Consider the following 23291-nt stretch of genomic DNA (forward strand, 5'->3'; position numbering starts at 1 on the left):
CTAAGCGTACAAATCAATGGATGAGAGCAGAAGTGCCCATGCTCACCACCTACAAACACTCCGTGCACTGGGGTCTCAGTGAGTATGATTCACGGGCGATGGGCGGCACCAGCCAGTGAGAGCAGATGAGAGGCCTCCTGCTACACAGGTCCAAATGCAAGGACTCACGAGGTGGAAGGAAGGGGGCGCGGGAGGGAGGAGGCGGCCAGCAGGGAAAGCTCTGTAAAGCAGTAATCTTTGAGCTGGGTTATAAAAAGTGAAGTGAGAGATTTCCATGCAATTAAGGATGGAAAAGGGGCTTCTAATCAGGGGAACGAGTAAGGCAGAGGCGCAGAGACACGAAGTAACCAAGCGCATGCACAGACCCTAAACTTTTCTGCACTGCTGCCACATGCAGTGCACACAGGGAGGCGATGCAGCAGAGGAAGCAGGTCCAAATCACCACTGGCTTTGATACTCTAGAGAGCATAGACTGGAGAAGAGGTGCAGGATGGAAGGAAAGATGGCCAATTAGGAAAGGTGCAGACATGGTGATCCAGGGTGGTGGCAGTGGGCATGAGGGGCAGTGGACGGATTCTGGGGACTGCCAGGCTGCTGACATAAGAATGTGGGTGGCAGGGAAAGGAAGGTGGCTTTCTGAGACCTCCACAAACACCTCACATGTCTGTGCTCCTGCAGAGCTATTCCCTTTGCCAGGAATACCCCTCCTCCTGCTAAAATGCATGGTGTCTCTGACACTTGGCACTGTGCATAGCATATTGCAGACTAAAAAATTGTTGTAGAAATGAATGAATGAATATACGCTTGTGTCCTAAAAAGAAAGATGATATAGATGAGAAACAAATAATAATCTACTTTAGGCTAAAGTCAAAGTTTTTTGTTCAATATCCCAACCAAATATGGCTGGAGGGGCTGTTTAATTGAGGCTCCTGGAAGCATTAAAAAAAAAAAAAGGACTGACAAATACTAGAGTATTTAACTCATTCCTTTAGTGAACATCTATGAAGAGCCAGGAACTCTTCTAAGTATGGGGGACAGGGTGGGGGGCCCAGTTGTGTGGTTGAACCAAAAAAAATAAAATTTGCTGATTAAACACTAGGGAAAGTTATGACCACCATTTAAAACTACTTTTGAGACTTCCCTAGTGGTCCAGTGGTTAAGATTCCACCTTCCAATACAGGGGACAGGGGTTCGATCCCTGTTCAGGGAACTAAGATCCCACCTGCCGTGGGGCAATTAAGCTGGCGCGCAACTACTGAGTCCACACACCACAACCAGAGAGCCGACATGCCGCCACTACAGAGGCTGCACACTCTGGAGCCCACGCGCCACAACTGGAGAGAAGCCCGCGCACTGCAGAGGAGGATGCGTGTCACAACTGAGACCCAGTGCAGCCAAAAATAAATAAATATTGTTAAAAAGGGGGCCTTCAAGATAGCAGAGAAGTAAGATATGGAGATCACCTTCCTCCCCACAAATACATCAAAACTACATGTACATGTGGAACAACTCCTACAGAACACCTACTGAACACTGGCAGAAGACCTCAGACCTCCCAAAAGGCAAGAAACTCCACACGTACCTGGGCAGGGCAAAAGAAAAAAGAATAAACAGAGACAAAAGGATAGGGATGGGACCTGCACCAGGGACCTGCACCAGTGGGAGGGAGCTGTGAAGGAGGAAAAGTTTCCAAACACTAGGAAGCCCCTTCACTGGTGGAGACGGGGCGTGGGCAGGGGGGAATCTTCAGAGAGCGCAGCCACAGGGGTGTGGAGGGCAAAGAGGAGAGATTTCCGCACAGAGGATCCCTGCCGACCAGCACTCATCAGCCCAAGAGGCTTGTCTGCTCACCTGCCGGGGCAGGCAGGACCTGGGAGCTGAGGCTCAGGCTTCGGAGGTCAGATCCCAGAGACAGGACTGGGGTTGGCGGCGTGAACACAGCCTGAAGGGGGCTAGTGCGCCACAGCTAGCCAGGAGGGAGTCCGGGAAAAACTCTGGATCTGCCTAAGAGGCAGGAGACCATTGTTTCAGGGTGCATGAGGAGAGGGGATTCAGAGCACCGCCTAAATGAGCTCCAGAGACAGGCATGAGCCGCGGCTAAAAGTGCGGACCCCAGAGACGGGCATGAGATGCCAAGGCTGCTACTGCAGCCCCAAGAAGCCTGTGTGCGAGCACAGGTCACTCTCCACACCTCCCCTCCCGTGAGCCTGTGCAGCCCACCACTGCCAGGGTCCCGTGACCCAGGGACAACTTCACCGGGAGAACATACGGCGCACCTCAGGCTGGTGCCACGTCATGCCGGCCTCTGCCGCCACAGGCTTGCCCCACATTCTGCACCCCTACCCCCTTCCCCGAGTGAGCCAGAGCCCCCAAATCAACTGCTACTTTAACCCTGTCCTGTATGAGCAAAGAACTTATGCCCTCAGGTGACCTACACTCAGAGGCGGGTCCAAATCCAAAGCTGAGCCCCGGGAGCTGTGCGAACAAAGAAGAGAAAGGGAAAGCAGCCTCAGGAGCAGCGGATTAAATCTCCACAGTCAACTTGATGTACCTGCATCTGAGGAATACCTGAATAGACAACGAATCATCCCAAAATTGAGGTGGTGGACTTTGGGAGCAACTGTAGACCTAGGGTTTCCTTTCTGCATCTAATTTGTTTCTGGTTTTATGTTTATCTTAGTTTAGTATTTACAGCTTATTATCATTGGTAGATTTGTTTATTGATTTGGTTGCCCTCTTCCTTTTTTAATTTTTTTATATATACATTTTTTCCTTTTTCTCTTTTTGTGAGTGTGTATGCTTCTTTGTGTGATTTTGCCTGTATAGCTTTGCTTTTGCCATTTCTCCTATGGTTCTGACTGTCTGTTTTGGGGGGATTTTTTGGGTTTTTTTAGTATAGTTTTTAGCGTTTGTTACCATTGGTGGATTTGGTTTTTGGTTTGGTTGCTCTCTTCTTTCTTTCTCTCTTTCCTTTCTTTTTATTACTTTTTTATTTTTAATAATTCTTTTCTATTTTAACAACTTTATTTAATTTCCTTCCTTCCTTCCTCCTTCCTTCCTTCCTCCCTCCCTTCCTCCCTCCTTCTCTCCCTCCCTCCCTCTTTTCTCCCTTTTCTTCTGAGCCATGTGGCTGACAGGGTCTTGGTGTTCTGGCCAGGTGTCAGGCCTGAGCCTCTGAAGTGGGAGAGCTGAGTTTAGGACACTGGTCCACCAGAGACCTCCCGGCCCCAAGTAATATGAAACAGCGAAAGATCTCCCAGAGATCTCCATCTCAACACTAAGACCAAGCTCCACTCAACGACCAGCAAGCCACAATGCTGAACACCCTATGCCAAACAACTAGCAAGACAGGAACACAAACCCACCCGTTAGCAGAGAGGTTACCTAAAATCATAATAAGTTCACAGACACCCCCCAAAAACACCACTGGATGTGGTCCTGCCCACCATAAAGACAAGATCCACCTCATCCACCAGAACACAGGCACCAGTCCCCTCCACCAGGAAGCCTACACAACACACTGAACCAACCTTTGGTGTCTGCCTGGGAGCAGACACCAAAAACAACGGGACCTATGAACCCGCCAACTGCTAAACGGAGGCCCCAAACAGAGTAAGTTAAGCAAAATGAGAAGACAGAGAAATACACAGCAGGTGAAGGAGCAAGGTAAAAAGCCACCAGACCAAACAAACGGAGAGGAAATAGGCAGTCTACCTGAAAAAGAATTCAGAGTAATCATAGTAAAGATGATCCAAAATCTTGGAAATAGAATGGACAAAATATAAGAAATGTTTAACAAGGACCTAGAAGAACTAAAGAGCAAACAAACCATGATGAACAACACAATAAATGAAATTTAAAATTATCTAGAAGGAATCAATAGCAGAATAAGTGAGGCAGAAGAAGGGATAAGTGACCTGGAATATAAAATAGTGGAATTAACTACTGCAGAGCAGAATAAAGAAAAAAGAAAAAAAAAAGAATGAAAAGAATTGAGGACAGTCTTAGAGACCTCTGGGACAGCATTAAATGCACGAACATTCGAATTAAAGGGGTCCTAGAAGAAGAAGAGGAAAAGAAAGGGACTGAGAAAATATTTGAAGAGATTATAGTAGAAAACTTCCCTAATATGGGAAAGGAAATAGTAAATCAAGTCCAGTAAGCACAGAAAGTCCCATACAGGATAAATCCAAGGAGAAACACACCAAGATACATATTAATCAAACTATCAAAAATTAAATACAAAGAAAACATATTAAAAGTAGCAAGGGAAAAACAACAAATAACACACAAGGGAATCCCCATAAGGTTAACAGCTGATCTTTCAGCAGAAACTCTGCAAGCCAGAAGGGTGTGGCAGGACATATTTAAAGTGATGAAGGAGAAAAACCTACAAACAAGATTACTCTACCCAGCAAGGATCTCATTCAGATTAGATGGAGAAATTAAAACCTTTACAGACAAGCAAAAGCTGAGAGAGTTCAGCACCACCAAACCAGCTTTACAACAAATGCTAAAGGACCTTTTCTAGGCAAGAAACACAAGAGAAGGAAAAGACCTACAATAACAAACCCAAAACAATTAAGAAAATGGGAATAGGAACATACATATCGATAACACCCTTAAATGTAAATGGATTAAATGCTCCAACCAAAAGACACAGACTGGCTGAATGGATACAAAAACAAGACCCGTATATATGCTGTCTACAAGAGACCCACTTCAGACCTAGAGATACATACAGACTGAAAGTGAGGGGCTGGAAAAAGGTATTCCATGCAAATGGAAATCAAAAGAACGCTGGAGTAGCAATTCTCATATCAGACAAAATAGGCTTTAAAATAAAGACTATTACAAGAGACAAAGAAGGACATTACATACTAATCAAGGGATCAATCCAAGACACAATTGTAAATATTTATGCACACAACAGAGGAGCACCTCAATGCATAAGGCAAATGCTAACAGGCATAAAAGGGGAAATCGACAGTAATACAATCATAGTAGGGGACTTTTAACACCCCACTTTCACCAATGGACAGATCATCCAAAATGAAAATAAATAAGGAAACACAAGCTTTAAATGATACATTAAACAAGATGGACTTAATTGATATTTATAGGACATTCCATCCAAAAACAGCAGAATACACTTTCTTCTCAAGTGCTCATGGAACATTCTCCAGGATAGATCATATCTTGGGTCAAAAATCAAGCCTTGGTAAATTTAAGAAAACTGAAATCATATCAAGTATCTTTTCCGACCACAATGCTATGAGATTAGATATCGATTACAGGAAAAAGTCTGTAAAAAATACACACACGTGGAGGCTAAACAATATACTACTAAATAACCAAGAGATCACTGAAGAAATCAGAGAGGAAATCAAAAAATACCTAGAAACAAATGACAATGAAAACACAATGACCCAAAACCTATGGGATGCAGCAAAAGCAGTTCTAAGAGTGAACGTTATAGCAATACAATCCTACCTCAAGAAATAGGAAAAACCTCAAATAAACAACCTAACCTTACACCTAAAGGAATTACAGAAATTAGAACAAAAAACCCCCAAAGTTAGCAGAAGGAAAGAAGTCATAAAGATCAGATCAGAAATAAATGAAAAGGAAATGAAGGAAATGATAGCGAAGATCAATAAAACTAAAAGCTGGTTCTGTGAGAAGATAAAATTGATAAACCATTAGCCAGACTCATCATGAACAAAGGGAGAATACTCAAATCAATAGACTAAAAATGAAAAAGGAGAAGTAACAACCGACACTACAGAAATACAAAGGATCATGAGAGATTACTACAATCAACTCTATGCCAATAAAATGGACTACCTCAAAGAAATAGACAAATTCTTAGAAAAGCACAACATTCCGGGACTGAACCAGGAAGAAATAGAAAATATAAACAGACCAATCACAAGCACTGAAATTGAAACTGTGATTAAAAATCTTCCAACAGGGGCTTCCCTGGTGGCGCAGTGGTTGAGAGTCCGCCTGCCGATGCAGGGGACACGGGTTCGTGCCCTGGTCTGGGAAGATCCCACATGCCGCGGAGCGGCTGGGCCCGTGAGCCATGGCCGCTGAGCCTGCGCATCCGGAGCCTGTGCTCCGCAACGGGAGAGGTCATAACAGTGAGAGGCCCGCGTACCGCAAAAAAAAAACTTCCAACAAACAAAAGCCCAGGATCAGATGGCTTCACAGGCGAATTCTATCAAACATTTAGAGAAGAGCTAACACCTATCCTTCTCAAACTCGTCCAAAATATAGCAGAGGGAGGAACACTCCCAAACACATTCTACGAGGCCACCATCACTCTGATACCAAAACCAGACAAAGATGTCACAGAAAAAGAAAACTATAGGCCAACATCACTGATGAACATAGAAGCAAAAATCCTCAACAAAATACCAGCAAACAGAATCCAACAGCACATTAAAAGGATCATACACCATAATCAAGTGGGGTTTATCCCAGGAATGCAAGGATTCTTCAGTATACAGAAATCAATCAATGCGATAAACCATATTAACAAATTGAAGGAGAAACACCTTATGATCATCTCAATAGATACAGAAAAAGCTTTCGACAAAATTCAACACCCATTTATGATAAACACCCTCCAGAAAGCAGGCATAGAGGGAACTTACCTCAACATAATAAAGGCCATATATGAGAAACACCCAGCCAACATTGTTCTCAAAGGTGAAAAACTGAAACCATTTCCTCTAAGATCAGGAACAAGACAGGGTTGCCCATTCGCACCACTACGCTTCAAAATAGTTTTGGAAGTTCTAGCCACAGCAGTCAGAGAAGAAAAAGAAATAAAAGGAATCCAAATCGGAAAGGAAGTAAAGCTGTCACTGTTTGCAGATGACAGGATACTCTACATAGAGAATCCTAAAGACGCTACCAGAAAGCTACTAGAGCTAATCAATGAATTTGGTAAAGTAGCAGGATACAAAATTGATGTACAGAAGTCTCTTGCATTCCTATACACTAATGATCAAAAATCTGAAAGAGAAATTAAGGAAACACTCCCATTTACCATTGCAACAAGAAGAATAAAATACCTAGGAATAAACCTACCTAGGGAGACAAAAGACCTGTATGCAGAAAACTATAAGACACTGATGAAAGAAATTAAAGATGATCCAAGCAGATGGAGAGGTATACCATGTTCTTGGATTGGAAGAATCAACATTGTGAAAATGACTATGCTACCCAAAGCAATCTACAGATTCAGTGCAATCCCTATCAAAGTACCAATGGCATTTTCACAGAAGTAGAACAAAAAATTTCACAATTTGTATGGAAACACAAAAGACCCCGAATAGCCAAAGTGATCTTGAGAAAGAAAAACGGAGCTGGAGGAATCAGACTCCCTGGCTTCAGACTATAGTACAAAGCTACAGTAAACAAGACAGTATGGTACTGGCACAAAAACAGAAATCTAGATCAATGGAACAGGATAGAAAGCCCAGAGATAAACCCACGCACATATGGTCACCTTATCTTTGATAAAGGAGGCAAGAATATACAATGGAGAAAAGACAGCCTCTTCAATAAGTGGTGCTGGGAAAACTAGACAGCTACACGTAAAAGAATGAAATTAGAACACTCCCTAACACCATACACAAAAATAAACTCAAAATGGATTAAAGACCTAAACGTAAGGCCAGACACTATGAAACTCTTAGAGTAAACCACAAGCAGAACACTCCATGACATAAATCACAGCAAGATCCTTTTTGACCCACCTCCTAGAGAAATGGAAATAAAAACAAAAATAAACAAATGGGAACTAATGAAACTTAAAAGCTTTTGCACAGCTAAGGGAACCATAAACAAGACCAAAAGACAACCCTCAGAATGGGAGAAAATCTTTACAAATGAAGCAACTGACAAAGGATTAATCTCCAAAATATACAAGCAGCTCATGCAGCTCAATATCAAAAAAACAAATAGCCCAATCCAAAAATGGGCAGAAGTCCTAAATAGACATTTCTCCAAAGAAGATATACAGGTTGCCAGCAATCACATGAAAGGATGCTCAACATCACTAATCATTAGAGAAATGCAAATCAAAACTACAATGAGGTGTCACTCCACACCAGTCAGAATGGCCATCATCAAAAAATCTACAAACAATAAATGCCGGAGAGGGTGTGGAAAAAAGGGAACCCTCTTACACTGTTGGTGGGAATATACATTGATACAGCCACTATGGAGAACAGTATGGAGGTTCCTCAAAAAACTAAAAATAGAACTACCATACAACCCAGCAATCCCACTACTGGGCACATACCCTGAGAAAACCATAATTCAAAAAGAGTCATGTACCACAATGTTCATTACAGCTCTATTTACAACAGCCAGGACATGGAAGCAACCTAAGTGTCCATCGACAGATGAATGGATAAAGAAGATATGGCACATATATACAATGGAATATTACTCAGCCACAAAAAGAAACAAAATTGAGTTATTTGCAGTGAGGTGGATGGACCTAGAGACTGTCATACAGAGTGAAGTAAGTCAGAAAGAGAAAATCAAATACCATATGCTAACACATATATATGGAATCTAAAAAAAAAAAAAATGGTTCTGAAGAACCTAGGGGCAGGACAGGAATAAACACGCAGATATAGAGAATGGACTTGAGGACATGGGGAGAGGGAATGTTAAGCTGGAACGAAGTGAGAGAGTGGCATGGACATATATACACTACCAAATGTAAAATAGACAGCTAGTGGGAAGCAGCCGCATAGCACAGGGAGATCAGCTGTGCTTTGTGTCCACCTACAGGGGTGGGAGAGGGAGGGTTGGAGCGAGATGCAAGAGGGAGAAGATATGGGGATGTATGTTTATGTATAGCTGATTCACTTTGTTATACAGCAGAAACTAACACACCATTGTAAAGCAATTATACTCCAATAAAGATGTTAAAAAATATATTAAAAAAAACAAGGGATTACAATTACTCCTCTAAAGGACACATGTATGTTATTGTTAAAAATAAAATAAAATTACTTTTAATGCTATAACTTCACGACTATATTGTCATCTTTGTTGCTGCCATATTTTCCATATTTTATTAGCAGTACACATTGTTAAAAAGTAAAGAAGTTTGTGAACATGTTTCAGAAAAATTGAAAAATTATGCTCTACAATCTGGGAGGAAAGGAATAAAGAAAGGAGGCAATTCAAAGAGAAAATGGTAAAATCGAAAGGACCGAGGGTAAGAGGAACCGATGCCCAAAAAGCTAGTCTGAGACCAAACTACGGTCATCGAAATCCCAATGCAACAGTTTTTGTGTCCCAAACCACACTTTGCCTTCCAAAGCCTCTTCACAGTGGGACAGTTTAGTTGCACAACTTGCAAAGTTCACAGCAATGGGCAGTAATCTGTAGGTCTTTATTTCATTGACTATTCTATACCAACTCATCCAACGAAAGGCAATTCAACCTGAGAGGAGAACCCAGGCTCTCCCTGACTCCAGGCTGCCTGCGTAGACCATGACCAAACTCCTAAGGAAATAACGTGGATAATGTACAATGTGTCATGAGAAGTAGCTCTGCTTTAGTACCCATTCCTCAAGATTCATAAAAAGTTGCTCCTAAACAAATACCAACAGAGCAATAGAATTTTCACTGATCCACCGCCGTCTTCACCCAGTGACCAATCAGGAGAGGCGTGGCCCCCAGGTTAAGGCTATGGTAACAGACAAAATTTTTAGAAGAAGTATGGAGACCCTTGCTGTGCTAGGCATTGCCCTTCTCATCACTAGAAGTCTGGGGGATCTGGGGAGGGGGCCAGGGCAGCCAGGCAGCACTCACGGGGCTCAGGGTAGCAGCTATTCATCAACTAGTATCGAAGAATTTTGTATTATTAACCAGTAGGTGATAAACACCAACTCTGTGTTAAGGGCCTTAGAATAGGGGTTGGCAGACTTTCCCTGTAAAGAGCAAGATTGTAAATATTTTGGCTTTTGTGGGTCATATAATTTCTGTCATAACTACTCAACTCTACCACTGTAGTGCCAAAGCAGACAGAGACAACACATAAATAAGTGCCTGGGTATGTTCCAGTGTAACTACAAAAACGGGTGGCCGGACAGATATAGCCCGTGGACCATAGCAGAGCTCACCGTCCCACAGAGCAATCAAATCTTCAACCTCAACCTCATTAGCACAGTCTTACCAACTGATTTAATGAGCTGCCGATGACTCTTACGCGCGTGCTTGATCTTTACAGACCCCAAGGGACCGAGTCAAGGGACTCAGCAGTCAAGGGGCTGCTGGACTGAGTCAGCAGTCCAACTGTCCCCACACAAATTAAGATACTCACCCAGAAAAATCTGTAGTGAGAATGCCATAGTGGAAGATGTATATTCGGCTGATGTGGCATATCGTAAGGTAGCCCATTGCTACAAAAAAGGAGTATCTGGAACCAAAAACACAGAGGATCAGATTGTTGCGCACCCGTTCAATCAACTTTCTCTTCTTTCTCTCCCTCCCCCGCCACGTGCAATTAGTCACAAAGTCCTATGTGGTCCACCTCCATCCCAGCCCATCCCCTCTCCTCACTTTCACACCCGCTGCTCTGAGCCCTTCGTCTTTTCTCACCTGGACCACTGCAGTAGTTCTCAACTACGGCAGCGTAATGGAATCACCTGGGGAGCACCGGGCCCCACCCCCAGATACCCTGATTTCATTGGGATGGGGTGCACCTAGCAGGTATAATTCCAACGTGCAGCCAGAGCTGGGAACCGCTGGCCTGTAAGGTCCTTCACTCAGATTTTCCTCTTCACAAACCATCCTGTTTACACAATGATCTTCCTAAAATACAAACCATCATCATACTGCCAACCACTCCCTTCCCAAAACACTTTGTTCTCTTGGCTTCCATTCCCCTTGTTTCCTTCCCAGCTCTCTGGTCAGTTCTTCCAAGGCGTTTGCTCAGCTCATCTTCCTCAATCTACTCCTTAGGTGTTAGCATTCCCAGTGCTCTGCTTAGGACCCTCCCTGCTGATGCCTGAGGCTTCAATTACCACCTACCTACTCATGTTCACTCCCCGGCCTCCTTCAGAGACAGGTCCTGACCATCCTATAGTATAAACCCCCAATGCACAGACACACACCATTCAAAACATTCATCAACTTGTACCTATAAAGATCGGTGATAATCTGATTAACAACCGTCTCCCTTACAAGCCTGAAAGCTCTATGAAAGCAAAGATGGTCATGTGTGTTTCATTCACCACTGTGTGCTGAGTGAACCTACTGTGTGCTGAGTGAACAAACAACAAATGAATGTTACTGGTCTTAAAAGTCTCCAGTGGATCCCCCTATCTAATCACATCAGAACTCCTGAACACAGCATCCAAGGTGCTTCGCATGCTAAGCTCTACCTTTCCTTCTGGACTCATCTCCAACCATGTTCCATATCCACCCTGTGTTAAACCACAGTGGACTGCTCCCTTTCCACAACTACATCCTGCATTTTCAGGCCAGGAATCTTTCTCCTTCCTCTGCCTGCAACTCCTTGCTCCCTCCTATGGTCTAGCTGGAAACTATCAGATAAGGCTCAGCTCCAATGTCACCTGGCATAGTCTTGCTGTATCCATCCCACCCCCACTCCCAACACCATTCGCTGCTCCACTGCCTGTATTTCTCTAGTGCTACCTGCTAACATATATAATTATAACGTTAAAATCATATGTATGGATCTGTTTCCCCAACTCTGAGCTTTCATTTTTCTCCATCTCAGGAAAAAAGTCTGTATCCTATAGAGTTGTCCTAGAAAGAATATATTAGCAATAATGATAGGAAATATTAAATGTAATAGAACATTAAGTGATATACTAAATAAGGGTCTATAGATCAAAATAGTGAAACATAATATATTTACGAGGGCTCAGCCTAGCACCTGGCACTAAGCAAGTACTCCAGAATTGGCAACTGCATCACCAAGTTCCCACATGAGGCCTTCCATCCCAGGAGATATTATATTCTGTTCCAGTCGGTTCATATGAGGTAAGTGACTACCTGTGATTTCTGCCCAACAGAGTGGCTTGGGAAGGAAACAGAAATGGTACCCCAAGAACTCTCTAGATAAATCCTGAATAACAACAATCAGTCCTGAAATGGGTTAGTTCCACATAGCTGCAAATGTTCCCTGTCCCCTCCTATTCCCAGCTATGCATAGGACAGGGCTCATAACTCGGTGAAAGGAAGAGGAAAACAATTCACAGAGAACCCAGAAATTCTAGTCTTGAAGAGAACTTAAGCTCAAACCACCACAAACCCTACATTTCATAGGCAGGAAACCTGACATGTGAAGAAGCTGCCCGGCTTTTCCAAACCCACACTGCTGGAAAGAGCCAGGCTTCCTGACTCCAGCTTCTTGTTCTTTCCCAGCAGCAATAGGAAACAACTTCCATCCATCCGGAAATGTGAACCACTCCCTATTTCTGCAGTATTGGCAACCACACAAGCAAAGAAAGAGGGGAGGAACTTGTTCTGGCATTTTTTCTTTTCGGTCTTATGACATGGCTCTCTGCTACCACAACATTATTTGGGGAAAACAGTCAGAGCCTGTCTGTAAAGTCTCTGCCAAAGCTGGAAGATTCCACTCCTGGCCGGAGACTAACCCAGAGAACCTGGAAATGCAGCTCGACCCTCTGCAAAACAGACTGCACCTCACCAACATCACACAGGTGTGGGGAAAGGTGACAAATTACAACTGGTAAGGCAGCTGGAAATGTGCTCTAGAGATGCAACAACGCTTTTATAAATCATTTAATTGCTTCCAACATCAAGTGCAGGAAAAGCCAGGCATCTTTACCTCCCAGGGAAAAAAGCATTTTGTCATAATATGAAGCATTTCCAAAACCCATTCGTACCAAATTATAGAAATACGGATTTCCTATTTCCCTTCTGAAGGAATGACTCTATCCCCTTCAAGGAGGGCACTTAGAAGAGAGATGATTAGAATTCAAATTTCCAGAGCTCCTTTGAATACAAAGTTGAATGACTATTCAAGTTAAAAGCAGGCAAAAATATTTTCCCTTACAAATCAGAAATTTATTGGAAGTAATTACAAGATTATACACTCAAAAATTAAATTACAGTGCTTTTAAGAAGGAAAACGATTGTGCTAATAGTCTCAGTAATCAAAGAACTTTCTGAGGCTGAAATAAGGCATCTGCTTTTTAAGAGAAGCCATCAGAAAGGAAGCCATAGAAGGGTGAAGCTCTTTTCAAGTATACTCAGTCATTCCATAAATATTTATTGAGCCTTTATTTGTGCCAGGTATTGTTCTAGGCTCTGAGGCTATAACAGTGAGAAGGAGAGAAAAGTCTTTGTTCCCACAGAGCTTCCATTCCAGTGTTACTGAGGCTGAATTAATTCTGAGGTTTCAGAAAGACCATGGGAAACAGAGACAGTGCAAAACAGCTCTTCCAGGTATCTCCCTGGATTGTTCAAGCGTGTAGTCTTCAAGGGAGAATTAAATTACTTCTGCACTTTGAAGTCAAAATAGCATAGTAAGAATATTTCTTCCTTTTTTTTAACACTTATTGGAAATATGTAAAGTATACACAATTTTGACCTATTTCATACTCAGAAAACCTCAGCCAAGTTCAAGATAACAGACATACCCATCACCCCCTAGGTTGCTTCATGCCTCTTGTGGTTCCTTTCACATCTCCCCGAGCCATCTCACCCCTCGTTACCTCTGATCTGATTTCTGTCACTACAGATTAGCTTGCATTTTTGAGAACAGAATTTGTGGGTCCTCCTTCATTCAGCATGTTGATTTTGAAATTCATCCATGGCACTGTGTGTAGCAATCATTCATTCTTTTCTATTGCTGAGTAGTATTCCATAGTGTGACCATCTGGGTTGCTTCCAGGTTGGTGCTATCACAAATGAGGCTGCCTCATTCTGACAAACTCTCTTTTTCCTGAGTCCCAATTCACATCACACTTTTTTTCCATAAAGCTTTCTCTGAAGACTCCCAGCATTTACGGTCTCCCATCCCTCCTTTCTGATATCCCAAAGCACTTAGGTTACGCCACATGAGGCAAATGGGGAGGGCATCCCTTCATCCTAGAAATATATTTCAAAGATTGTTCATTGTTCATTCCCAGGGTCTTACCTGTGAATATTGGATGTGCTTGCAGTGACCATGATTCCATAGCACATTAACACCAGCACAAAAAGATGCACAGAGTACCTGTAGGCCATCATGGGGAGGAAAGGGAAACACTGAATATATTTCATATTAACATACCTCTTGGCCACCCATACTGCACCTCCACCTCCACTCCCACAAAAAAGCAAGTGATCAGTTACCCCATGTTTATGTAGGAGAAAATAAATCAAGTATTTTCGTCCTATGTAATTAAGATACTGTGTGACACTAGGAAGACATGACATAGTCTGCCAACTGCAGTGAAGAGAGTTCTTTCTTTCAATTTTAAAGTATCAAGACCACAACCGAGCTGCCCCAGATACCAAAATACTCATCATCCTTTCTCAAATTTTCATTGAAGGAGGAAGAGCCATAATCTACTACCCTGAACAAAGTCACAAATTCTCTTAAGTTGTACTTCTAGAAATGTTCATTCCTAAAACTTCTTCCCCAAGAAGTACCCCTCCCAGGGGATTTGCCCAGCTTTCCTAGTAGAGAACGTCTTAGACCACAGGTTTTCTCTGTTAAAGAATGACACATTCCCTAACACCAGCACGAAAACTATTGTTCTATTCTAAATGCAGGATTAACACCAGTATCTCTAGCAGTGATGCAAGAAAAACACCAATATCTACAACAGTTAGGAAAGGTCCCTCGTTGGGAAAATTAAACCTTAGAACATTCCATTTACATGACCCAAGGTGAGATCAGCAGAAGTCTAATTTTAAGAAAAACTCACTGAATTGATTTCTAATGAGTCCGTTTATTGGTTCCAGTTTCTTACAGTAAATGGAGATTTCGCAACATCCCCAACATTTTACAATACGAGTAAATATCTTTTTTTTTCCTTAGTGCCTGGGAAATGCCAAGAATATCGCTACAAAACCAAATGATAAATATTAGAATTCAGGAGGCTCGTACTCACCAGCCAAAACAAAAGATGACAAAACAGATGCCAAAAATGGTGGCGAACGCATGCCGGACATCGGGACTGGTTTTACCAGGACTCAAGTAGCTGCGGAACCAGAAAGCAGCAAACAAAGCAAAGAGCTGGCATGCCACAAAATTCACCTGTATGGGAAAAAAAGGAGAGAATCGAGACTTTTACTGTTTGGCCTGTGTGTGAGTTTTCCCTACTTCTTTCAGATTCTACGTCAAGGTGCATCTCAGACTTGGATGTTTTCCTCAGTAGAGCATTCATTTGGAGGAGGTGCGAGAGACGGAAAAGATAACCACACCCTCATCTGGTATAAGAAGTGACAAACCCAAAACTTCCTTCTCCAATCTCTGAGACTAGGCAAAACTGCCTTCCCACCAACAAACCGGAGACTTTCTATAGGAAGGGGCCTTATCAGACTGTGAGATCACTTTGCTGGGTGTCTTCCCCTCCCCCACCACCCAGCATTATGTTCTTCTCGAGACACAGATGAATCAAATCCATGAGGCTTCCCTCACTGGTACCTCAGAAAACACATGCTTCTCCAAAACAATCATCAGCTGTTTTCTGAGTCTAATTTTTCTCATTTTAAATTAACACGAAATAAACAAGAACATTGCTCAAATCCAAGGTGCACCAGTAAAGACCCACAAAGTAAGAACCAGCCCTGCAATGAACTTTCAACATCAAAGCTATCCAGTTATGCAGAATAGGCACCACATCTCCTTAGAAAACTCTCAGTGATCTCTCTCTCAAAAATATTTTACCTAAAAGAAACTATAAAATAATTCCCCAATACCCTTAGAAAAGATCAGCTGATTTAACACAAAACCAAAATACATTAAGTGGTTTAACCATTAATTAACATTGGAAAAGCAGTTTAAGCTTTTTAGAGTATTCAGCATGAAAACTTCGGTATCAATTTGCTTTTAGAACGGATGGAGGATAAGAGTATCTGAATAAACCCTCAACTTCAGTCTCGACAGTTTTTCATGCTACAAAAAAACTGTGGCTGTTAGTGAAATGCATCAGGGCTATGCTCCAAGGTAAGGCTGCAAGCAGCCAACGTCAGCTCCACCCAAAGCTCATTTGTTTTCCCAATAACAGGAATACTTTAAACTCCTTATAATTCATAGAAAATAACACTTTCAGAGAATTTCTTTTTTTAAAATTGACTGTGCTGTGTTTCCCCTCTATTTGGAGATCACCCTTCCCCAGTCTTTCCAAAAACTAATTCCTACTACTGTTCATACTTGATTTCTACCTTGAAAGACAGGAGATGAACTGGGATCCTATCCTGCATGATGTGGTCATATCTCTTTATAGCCTAAATGCACAACCAACAACACACACACACACTCACACACACATGCACACACATATACACAAAAAGAAAAATAACTGTCTTAGCAAGGTTCAGAATGTAAAGGAATTGGCAACTAGAAAGTCAAAGTTATGATTATTTGTAGACGATCGGTCATACATTGTTTCATTCTCTCAGCCCACCGTGAGAGCAGACCAGCCCACAGTGAGAGCAGAACATAGTTACTCAGAAGAGCAAGCAAGGGGAAATTTGCACCATTCTTTTTGGCTGGCCAGTAATTATTGAGCACCCTTGTGCATGAAGAATGGTTCAGGGGCTAGAGCAGCAGTTCTCAAAAGTATGGTCCCCAGACCAGTAGGAGTAGCACCACCTGGAAACTTGTTAGAAATGCACACTCCCCGGCCCCACCCAGACCTACTAAATGAGACATTCCCAGAGTGGGCCCAGCAATCTGTGTTTTATCAGGCCCCCCAAGTGACTGTGGTGCACACTCGAGTTTGAGAGCCAACAGGACAGAGGAGAAAAAAGGCATGATCCCTGCCTCCAGGAGTTTATAATCTAACTGGCAAGAGAACACAAATAACCTACAAGAAATTGTAAAGTAACATCAACATTGTGTGCCTTTAGATCCAAAGTAAATGACAAGAAGTTCATCGTTAAGGAGGGATGAGATTCAGGCAGACAATCAGGAAAACTGTTGAAACAGGTGAAAATTGAGGGATGTTACGAACATTAAAAAATTATAAAAATAATGCCTGCATCCTATCCTCAACCATTCTGATTGATCTGGCCTGTCGTCAGGCCTTTTCAAAGTGTTCAGGTGATTCTAACATGCAGGCAGGATGGCGACCTCCTAGATTAGAAGAATAAAGAGAGAGACCTACAGAGGCACCCATTAGGAGCCGGGCTTTCCCAGAATGCAAAACACAAATACAGGACAGGGAGGTTGGACCGTGCTAGCTTGAGGCAAGGATGAAGTGGAAGAGATTTAAGAGTGATCAAAGCCTGACTGCCATCACTCAGCCAACCCAGGGCTCCTCAGGGCTCCTGAGCTGGGCTGGTCGTCTTCAAGACCCCTTCAAACCTATCTCCAAGGAAGAGAGGGCCTCACTGTGGGAAAACTACATCTAGTCTTGTCACGCCAGCAACTGAAAAGGAGAAAGAGAAGACTCACTTGGCCATTGAAGCAAACTGCCATTATTTAGTCACCATAATGTCATACGTAACCAACTGAATGCCCTAGTCCTGACACTGAAAAGCCAACTGGTCAGGCTTAGGTAATTCATGGATTAATTCCACAAACATTTAGTGGTTGACTCTATGTGTTAGATACTGGGGACAGTGAGCGAGACATTGTCACTACCCTCAAGTCAAGAAGAGGAGCTTTACACGCTCTGGGTTTCAATTTCCTTTTATGAACTGGTCTCTAATGCCTCTTCCAGCTCTAATGGTCTCTGATTCCATACATATCTAACCAGAATCTTTTCCCTTAACTGTTCATGGTAAATGTGCAAATGCAACACTTCAATATGGATTAAAAGCTTTCCCCTATATACAAACACAACCCACACCCCCCGCCTCTTCCCAGGAGTAAGTCACAGATGGCTAGCTGAGGGTTCAGGGCAAACTGTTCCAAGGTAAAAGTAGAAATACACAATAGCAGCACTTAGTTCTAGCAGGAAGGTTCTAGCAGAATTGCTTTTCAATTACCAGAGGTACAGCTTAAAAGGTACGGGCTGAACCACAAGTAGACACCACTTCACACCATTAGGATGGTGATTATTTTAAAGACAAAATAATGAGCATTGGCAAGGATGTGGAGAAATTAGAACCCTTGTGCACTGCTGGTGGGAATGCAAAATGGTGCAGCTGCCATGGAAAGCAGTGGTTCTTCAAAAAATTAAAAATATAATTACATACAATCCAGCAATTCCGCTCCTGAGTATATACCCAAAAGAACTGAAAGCGGGTCTTGAAGAGATATTTGCCCACCATGTTTATAGCAGTATTAACCACAATAGCCAAAATGTGGAAACAACCCAAATGTCTATAAACAGTTGAAGGGATAAACAAAATGTGGTATATATACATACAGTGGAATATTATTCAGCCTTAAAATGGAGAAAATTCTGACACATGCTACAACATGGATGAACCTTGAAGATACTATGCTGAGTGAAATCATCCAGACACAGAAGGACAAGTATCTAACTCCACTTATATGAGGTACCTAGAAGAGTAAAATTCATCAAGACTGAAAGTAGAATAGTGGTTGCCAAGGACTGAGGAGTGGAGAGATGGATGGTGGTGACAGTCTCATAACAATGTGAATGTACTTAATGCCACTGAACTGCACTATATGCTTAAAAATGGGTAAAATGGAAAATTTTACACTAGGTATATTTTACTACGGTTTTTAAAAATGTACAGGCTGGAGCACAATACCAATTTCTTAGTGTTTCCTTGTTCATATCAATACTGGTAGCTGGTAGGAACTATGGGCATCTCTGCAGCCAAGAGTGGCTAGCTGCCGTGACAACAATTCGTATAGGAACATAATTAGATCTTTGTTCCCTTCCTCTCTAATGGACTAACAAAATTGGAGACATTCTATTTTAAAAATATATCCCCAAATGGGTTTGATTTAATGTATGGGATCTACTTCCAAATAATCTTGAGGGGATGGGAAGAGTGGAGTGAGCATAAATCCGTGGTCCTCAGCTGGGGATGAACTGCTCCCCAGGGGACACTTCTGGTTGTCATAACCAGAAAGGGGGTGGGGGGCTGGTGCTACTGGCATCTAGTAGGTAGAGGCCAGGGATACTGCTAAACATCCTGCAAGGCACAGGGCAGCCTCCCACACAAAGAATTTTCCAGTCCAAAATGTCAGTAGTGCCAAGGTTAAGAACTCCTGGTATAGATGAAACAAGATTGGCCATGAGCTTCAAACTGCTGAGGCTGAGTGCTGGGCACATGAAAAGTTCACTCTACTCATCTCTCCACTTTCACATATTTTTGCCCTTTTCCCTAATAAACAGGTTTTTATAACTACACAACTCTGGAAAGCAGATCACTGGCCTGAGATGATACAGAGTTTAAACCCTAGTGATAAAGAAGTCTCTTTATCCAGAGAAACAGCTAAGTTAGTGAGGAAATATACGTAAGTATAGAAACAGACCAAAACAATAAAGAGATGATGCCTTCCTAAACAGGAAAAGAACCACCTTTTATGAAATGATCAAACTCCTGAAAGAAGAGAACCAAATTATAACAAATGCAAGAGAAAAGCATTTTTCAATAATAATCAATTAAGTACTTGTGGCCTCCCAGCCCGTGACCAGCAACAGAACCAGCGGTTACCAGCAGAGGCAGACTACTGGGCTGCAAGACCCAGCTTCACCACTTACTGGCTGAAGAGTTACAAAGCTCGCTTCGTCTAGGCTCCGGGTTCACGTGACGGAGGCAGTAACAGCAGTACTACTTCTCAGGTTGTTCTGAGGGCTAAAGAAGTTAACGTAGAAAATCACTGGAAACAGTCCTGGCTCTGACACGCACTTGCTATTAATATTATTCTATATCCACTAAGTTAACACACAAATTGTGCACAGATTAAACTCAATATGCGGTCACCACTGTTGGGCTGTTAAGAATCGGCTTCCCCAGTCCCCTCCCTGCTGCTCTTGGACGGATGCCCTTTCGCACCCATCATCCAGGCAGCTGCCTGAGTCTTCCACGTACCCTTTCTTCCACAGGGAGAGGCAATGCAGCCTAGGACGAGAGAGTCAACCCCTGGGTTTTCCAGTCCCTGATTAGATTCTTCTAAACCTAAAGCAGAGGTAAATCTGAAAGTCAAAGCAGTCTCCGGAAATTTAGGAAAGCTCTCTTTTTCCTTTTTAATCCTGAAAGCTTATCTTCATAGATCAGGAGCAAAACTGAAGAATTTAAAGCATTGGAGTTTCTACCATAATCCCAGAGGGAAGAAAAGCTCTTAATGATATAAGAGCTGTTTTTCGGCACAAAAGTTGATAAAGAGCTTGGCCAGGGGGGTTCCCTGGTGGCACAGTGGTTGAGAGTCCGCCTGCCGATGCAGGGGACACGGGTTCGTGCCCCGGTCCGGGAGGATCCCACATGCCGTGGAACGGCTGGGCCCGTGAGCCATGGCCGCTGAGCCTGCGCGTCCGGAGCCTGTGCTCCGCAACGGGAGAGGCCACAGCGGTGAGAGGCCCACATACCACAAAAAAAAAAAAGAGTTTGGCCAGGGATCTGAAGGAGGGATTCCATGGGTCAGGACTACCACTTAGACATGGGGACAAAAGGGTAAGAGCAAAGATGCTCAGACCATCGAAACGGATGGCATCCCTAGAGAAGTCTGGAGGAAGATGCAGGTTATCACAGAAGAGAGGGTGGCCCGGCTTCTCAGAATGCAGCCCGGGGAGATGGCCAGCCCTGTAGAGAGGCACTCCAGAGGACCACAAGATGGGCTCCTCTTGAGCAGAGGCCAGCAAGGTTCCAATGGCACGGGAACCCGATGCCTGCCGAGGCCGCGGGGAAGGTCTGCTTCTCAGTCCCAGGTGCAGAGGGAGACGAAGCTTTACAGCCTTAAATGGGAGGTGAGCTGCCTAAAACTGGCAATTCAGCTTGAAAGGTAAATTAAGTTTAGTAGGGAGAAATTTTAAAAGTTCCGTTTTTGCATATCTGTCTGTGGCTATAAATTTTAAACCCACTGTTATTACCTCTATTAGAAATGTGCACCAAATTTTTACACACAAAAAAAGTACACCTCAGTATTATTTCTAGTAGCAAGAAGAAGGAACCTAAAAGTTCAAGGCGCTGGTTAACATGTAAAACAAAGGATGCACCTTGCACTACAATCCTTTTCAAAAGGAATATGGTAGTATTTGCTACAAGTCATACTTTTGACCAATTCCTGGAAATGTATTCATTGGTTGGTAAAAAGCTTAATGCTGAAAAACTGTCAAGGCATTATTTACAAGACAAAATAAAGCAAAATCTACCTACATATAGGATAATAGAGGAATAGTAATTAATGGTAAACCCGTTCAGTATAGTAGTATTAAAATGGGCATTACAAAGCACCTATAATGAAATGAAAAACATTTGCTGTAACTAATAAAAAGCAGAATATAAAACTGTATGGACATGTACAACCATGTTTTAAAAAAAACAATAATGGCATATGGAAAAAAGGCAAAGATAACATGTAAAATTGAACATGGCGGTTTTATCAAGATGACAGGAATCCAGGCAAATTGTTTGTAAATTTTTTTTCAACTCATAATGTAATTTCCATAACGAATTTCTCTCTCTCTCTCTCTCACACACACACACACACACACACAATCAGGGCACTCTAAGAAACTCACAACAATTCTTATTTAATTCTACTCTATCCTCAGGGTTGCATTTATTAGCATCTACTATAAATAAAGTTTAGGGAGGAGTTAGGCATAAATAGAAGTCAACTTGTAAAAAGTTTCACCTTAAAGAAAAACGCCCTTTTTACAGGCAGCAAAATGTCAGGAGTAACCGTGATGTGCATGGCCAGAGAAGATGAAAATACGCAGCTTTACACTTAATAAACTCTTCACGTTTAAAAGGTAAGTGTTAATTCTCAATATCACTCTGCACAGTAGTCAAAGAGTCAAGTTTTTACTTTTAGTATTAGAAACTACATGAATAAATGTATTTATAAACATATTTGTTCTAGTAATGCTATATTGGATGCACTATTTAATTTTAAAAAATCGCTTTTAAAACCTCTTTTCCATTTCTTAAATTTTACTATTTTGAAACAAACATGCCAAGCGGCGAGTTAATTTCTAGTTCCATTCTACTATTTAAACTCATATATGAATATTACATTCTGTCAATAGCACAGACCACTGTATTTTCATTTAAAACATGTAAAAATTGTATTTGTATATTTCACTTGTGTATTTATAAATTTTTACAGAACAACTTTGTTACTAACTAGACCTCTAAAATTACAAAATTATTTTGTTTTTGCAAAACAATTACAATTGTTTTTGCAAAATAATTACAAAATTATTTTGTTTTAAATTTTAAAAATTTAAATTAAAAAAAAAAGGAAGGTGTGCCAAGTTTTTATTTTTCTACTGATGCCCTCCCTCTAGAGCAGGAAAGAAAGCTGCGCTTTCATTCGTGATCTCCAACAATACGCCCTCCACAGTTAAACAATTATGTGGGCCCTTCTACAGAAGGAAGCAGTAGAGCACAGTTGTTTTGATCCAACATAACTTGGATTCAGCAAGAGCTCAATTTTCACTGCTCTCGCAAGATTTCAAAGTCACGTACCCAAGGGTTTGACTTCTTATTTCACCAAAGCCCAATCACACTGAGCTGCAATTTTCCAGTGTAAGTTTTCAATCTTTGTGCTCTCATGTGCTGCGAGAAAGGCATTTCTTTGGGAGTTGTGTTCCATGGCCTTCATACGCTTCCCAAAAAAACCAAACTTTGCCAGGAGCACAAAACATTGCCTTCCTCCTAATGAAGAGATGCAAGCAGGCTATTTTTTTTAATGGCTGTGTTGGGTCTTCGTTGCTGTGCGCGGGCTTTCTCTAGTTGCGGCGAGTGGGGGCCACTCTTCATCGCGGTGCGCAGGCCTCTCACTATCGCAGCCTCTCGTTGCCGAGCACAGGCTCCGATGCGCAGGCTCAGTAGCTGTGGCTCACAGGCCCAGTTGCTCCGCGGCATGTGGGATCCTCCCAGACCAGGGCTCGAACCTGCGTCCCCTGCATTGGCAGGCAGATTCTCAACCACTGCATCACCAGGGAAGC

General features: G+C 42.4%; 1 protein-coding gene across 1 annotated transcript in view; it reads right to left on the reverse strand.

Annotated features, from left to right (window-relative positions):
- MBOAT1 (membrane bound glycerophospholipid O-acyltransferase 1) overlaps positions 1-23291 on the reverse strand; it is a 112419-nt gene that overhangs the window by 41641 nt on the left and 47487 nt on the right. The window contains exons 2-4 of the mRNA XM_082664173.1: positions 15138-15283; positions 14177-14254; positions 10364-10459 (exon numbers count right to left, since the gene is read on the reverse strand). Of these exons, the coding sequence (XP_082520299.1) occupies positions 10364-10459; positions 14177-14254; positions 15138-15283 (320 nt within the window). The remainder of the gene's footprint in view (positions 1-10363; positions 10460-14176; positions 14255-15137; positions 15284-23291) is intronic.

This window comes from Grampus griseus, assembly GCF_964374135.1.
Source record: "Grampus griseus genome assembly, chromosome: 10".
Lineage (NCBI taxonomy): Eukaryota > Metazoa > Chordata > Mammalia > Artiodactyla > Delphinidae > Grampus > Grampus griseus.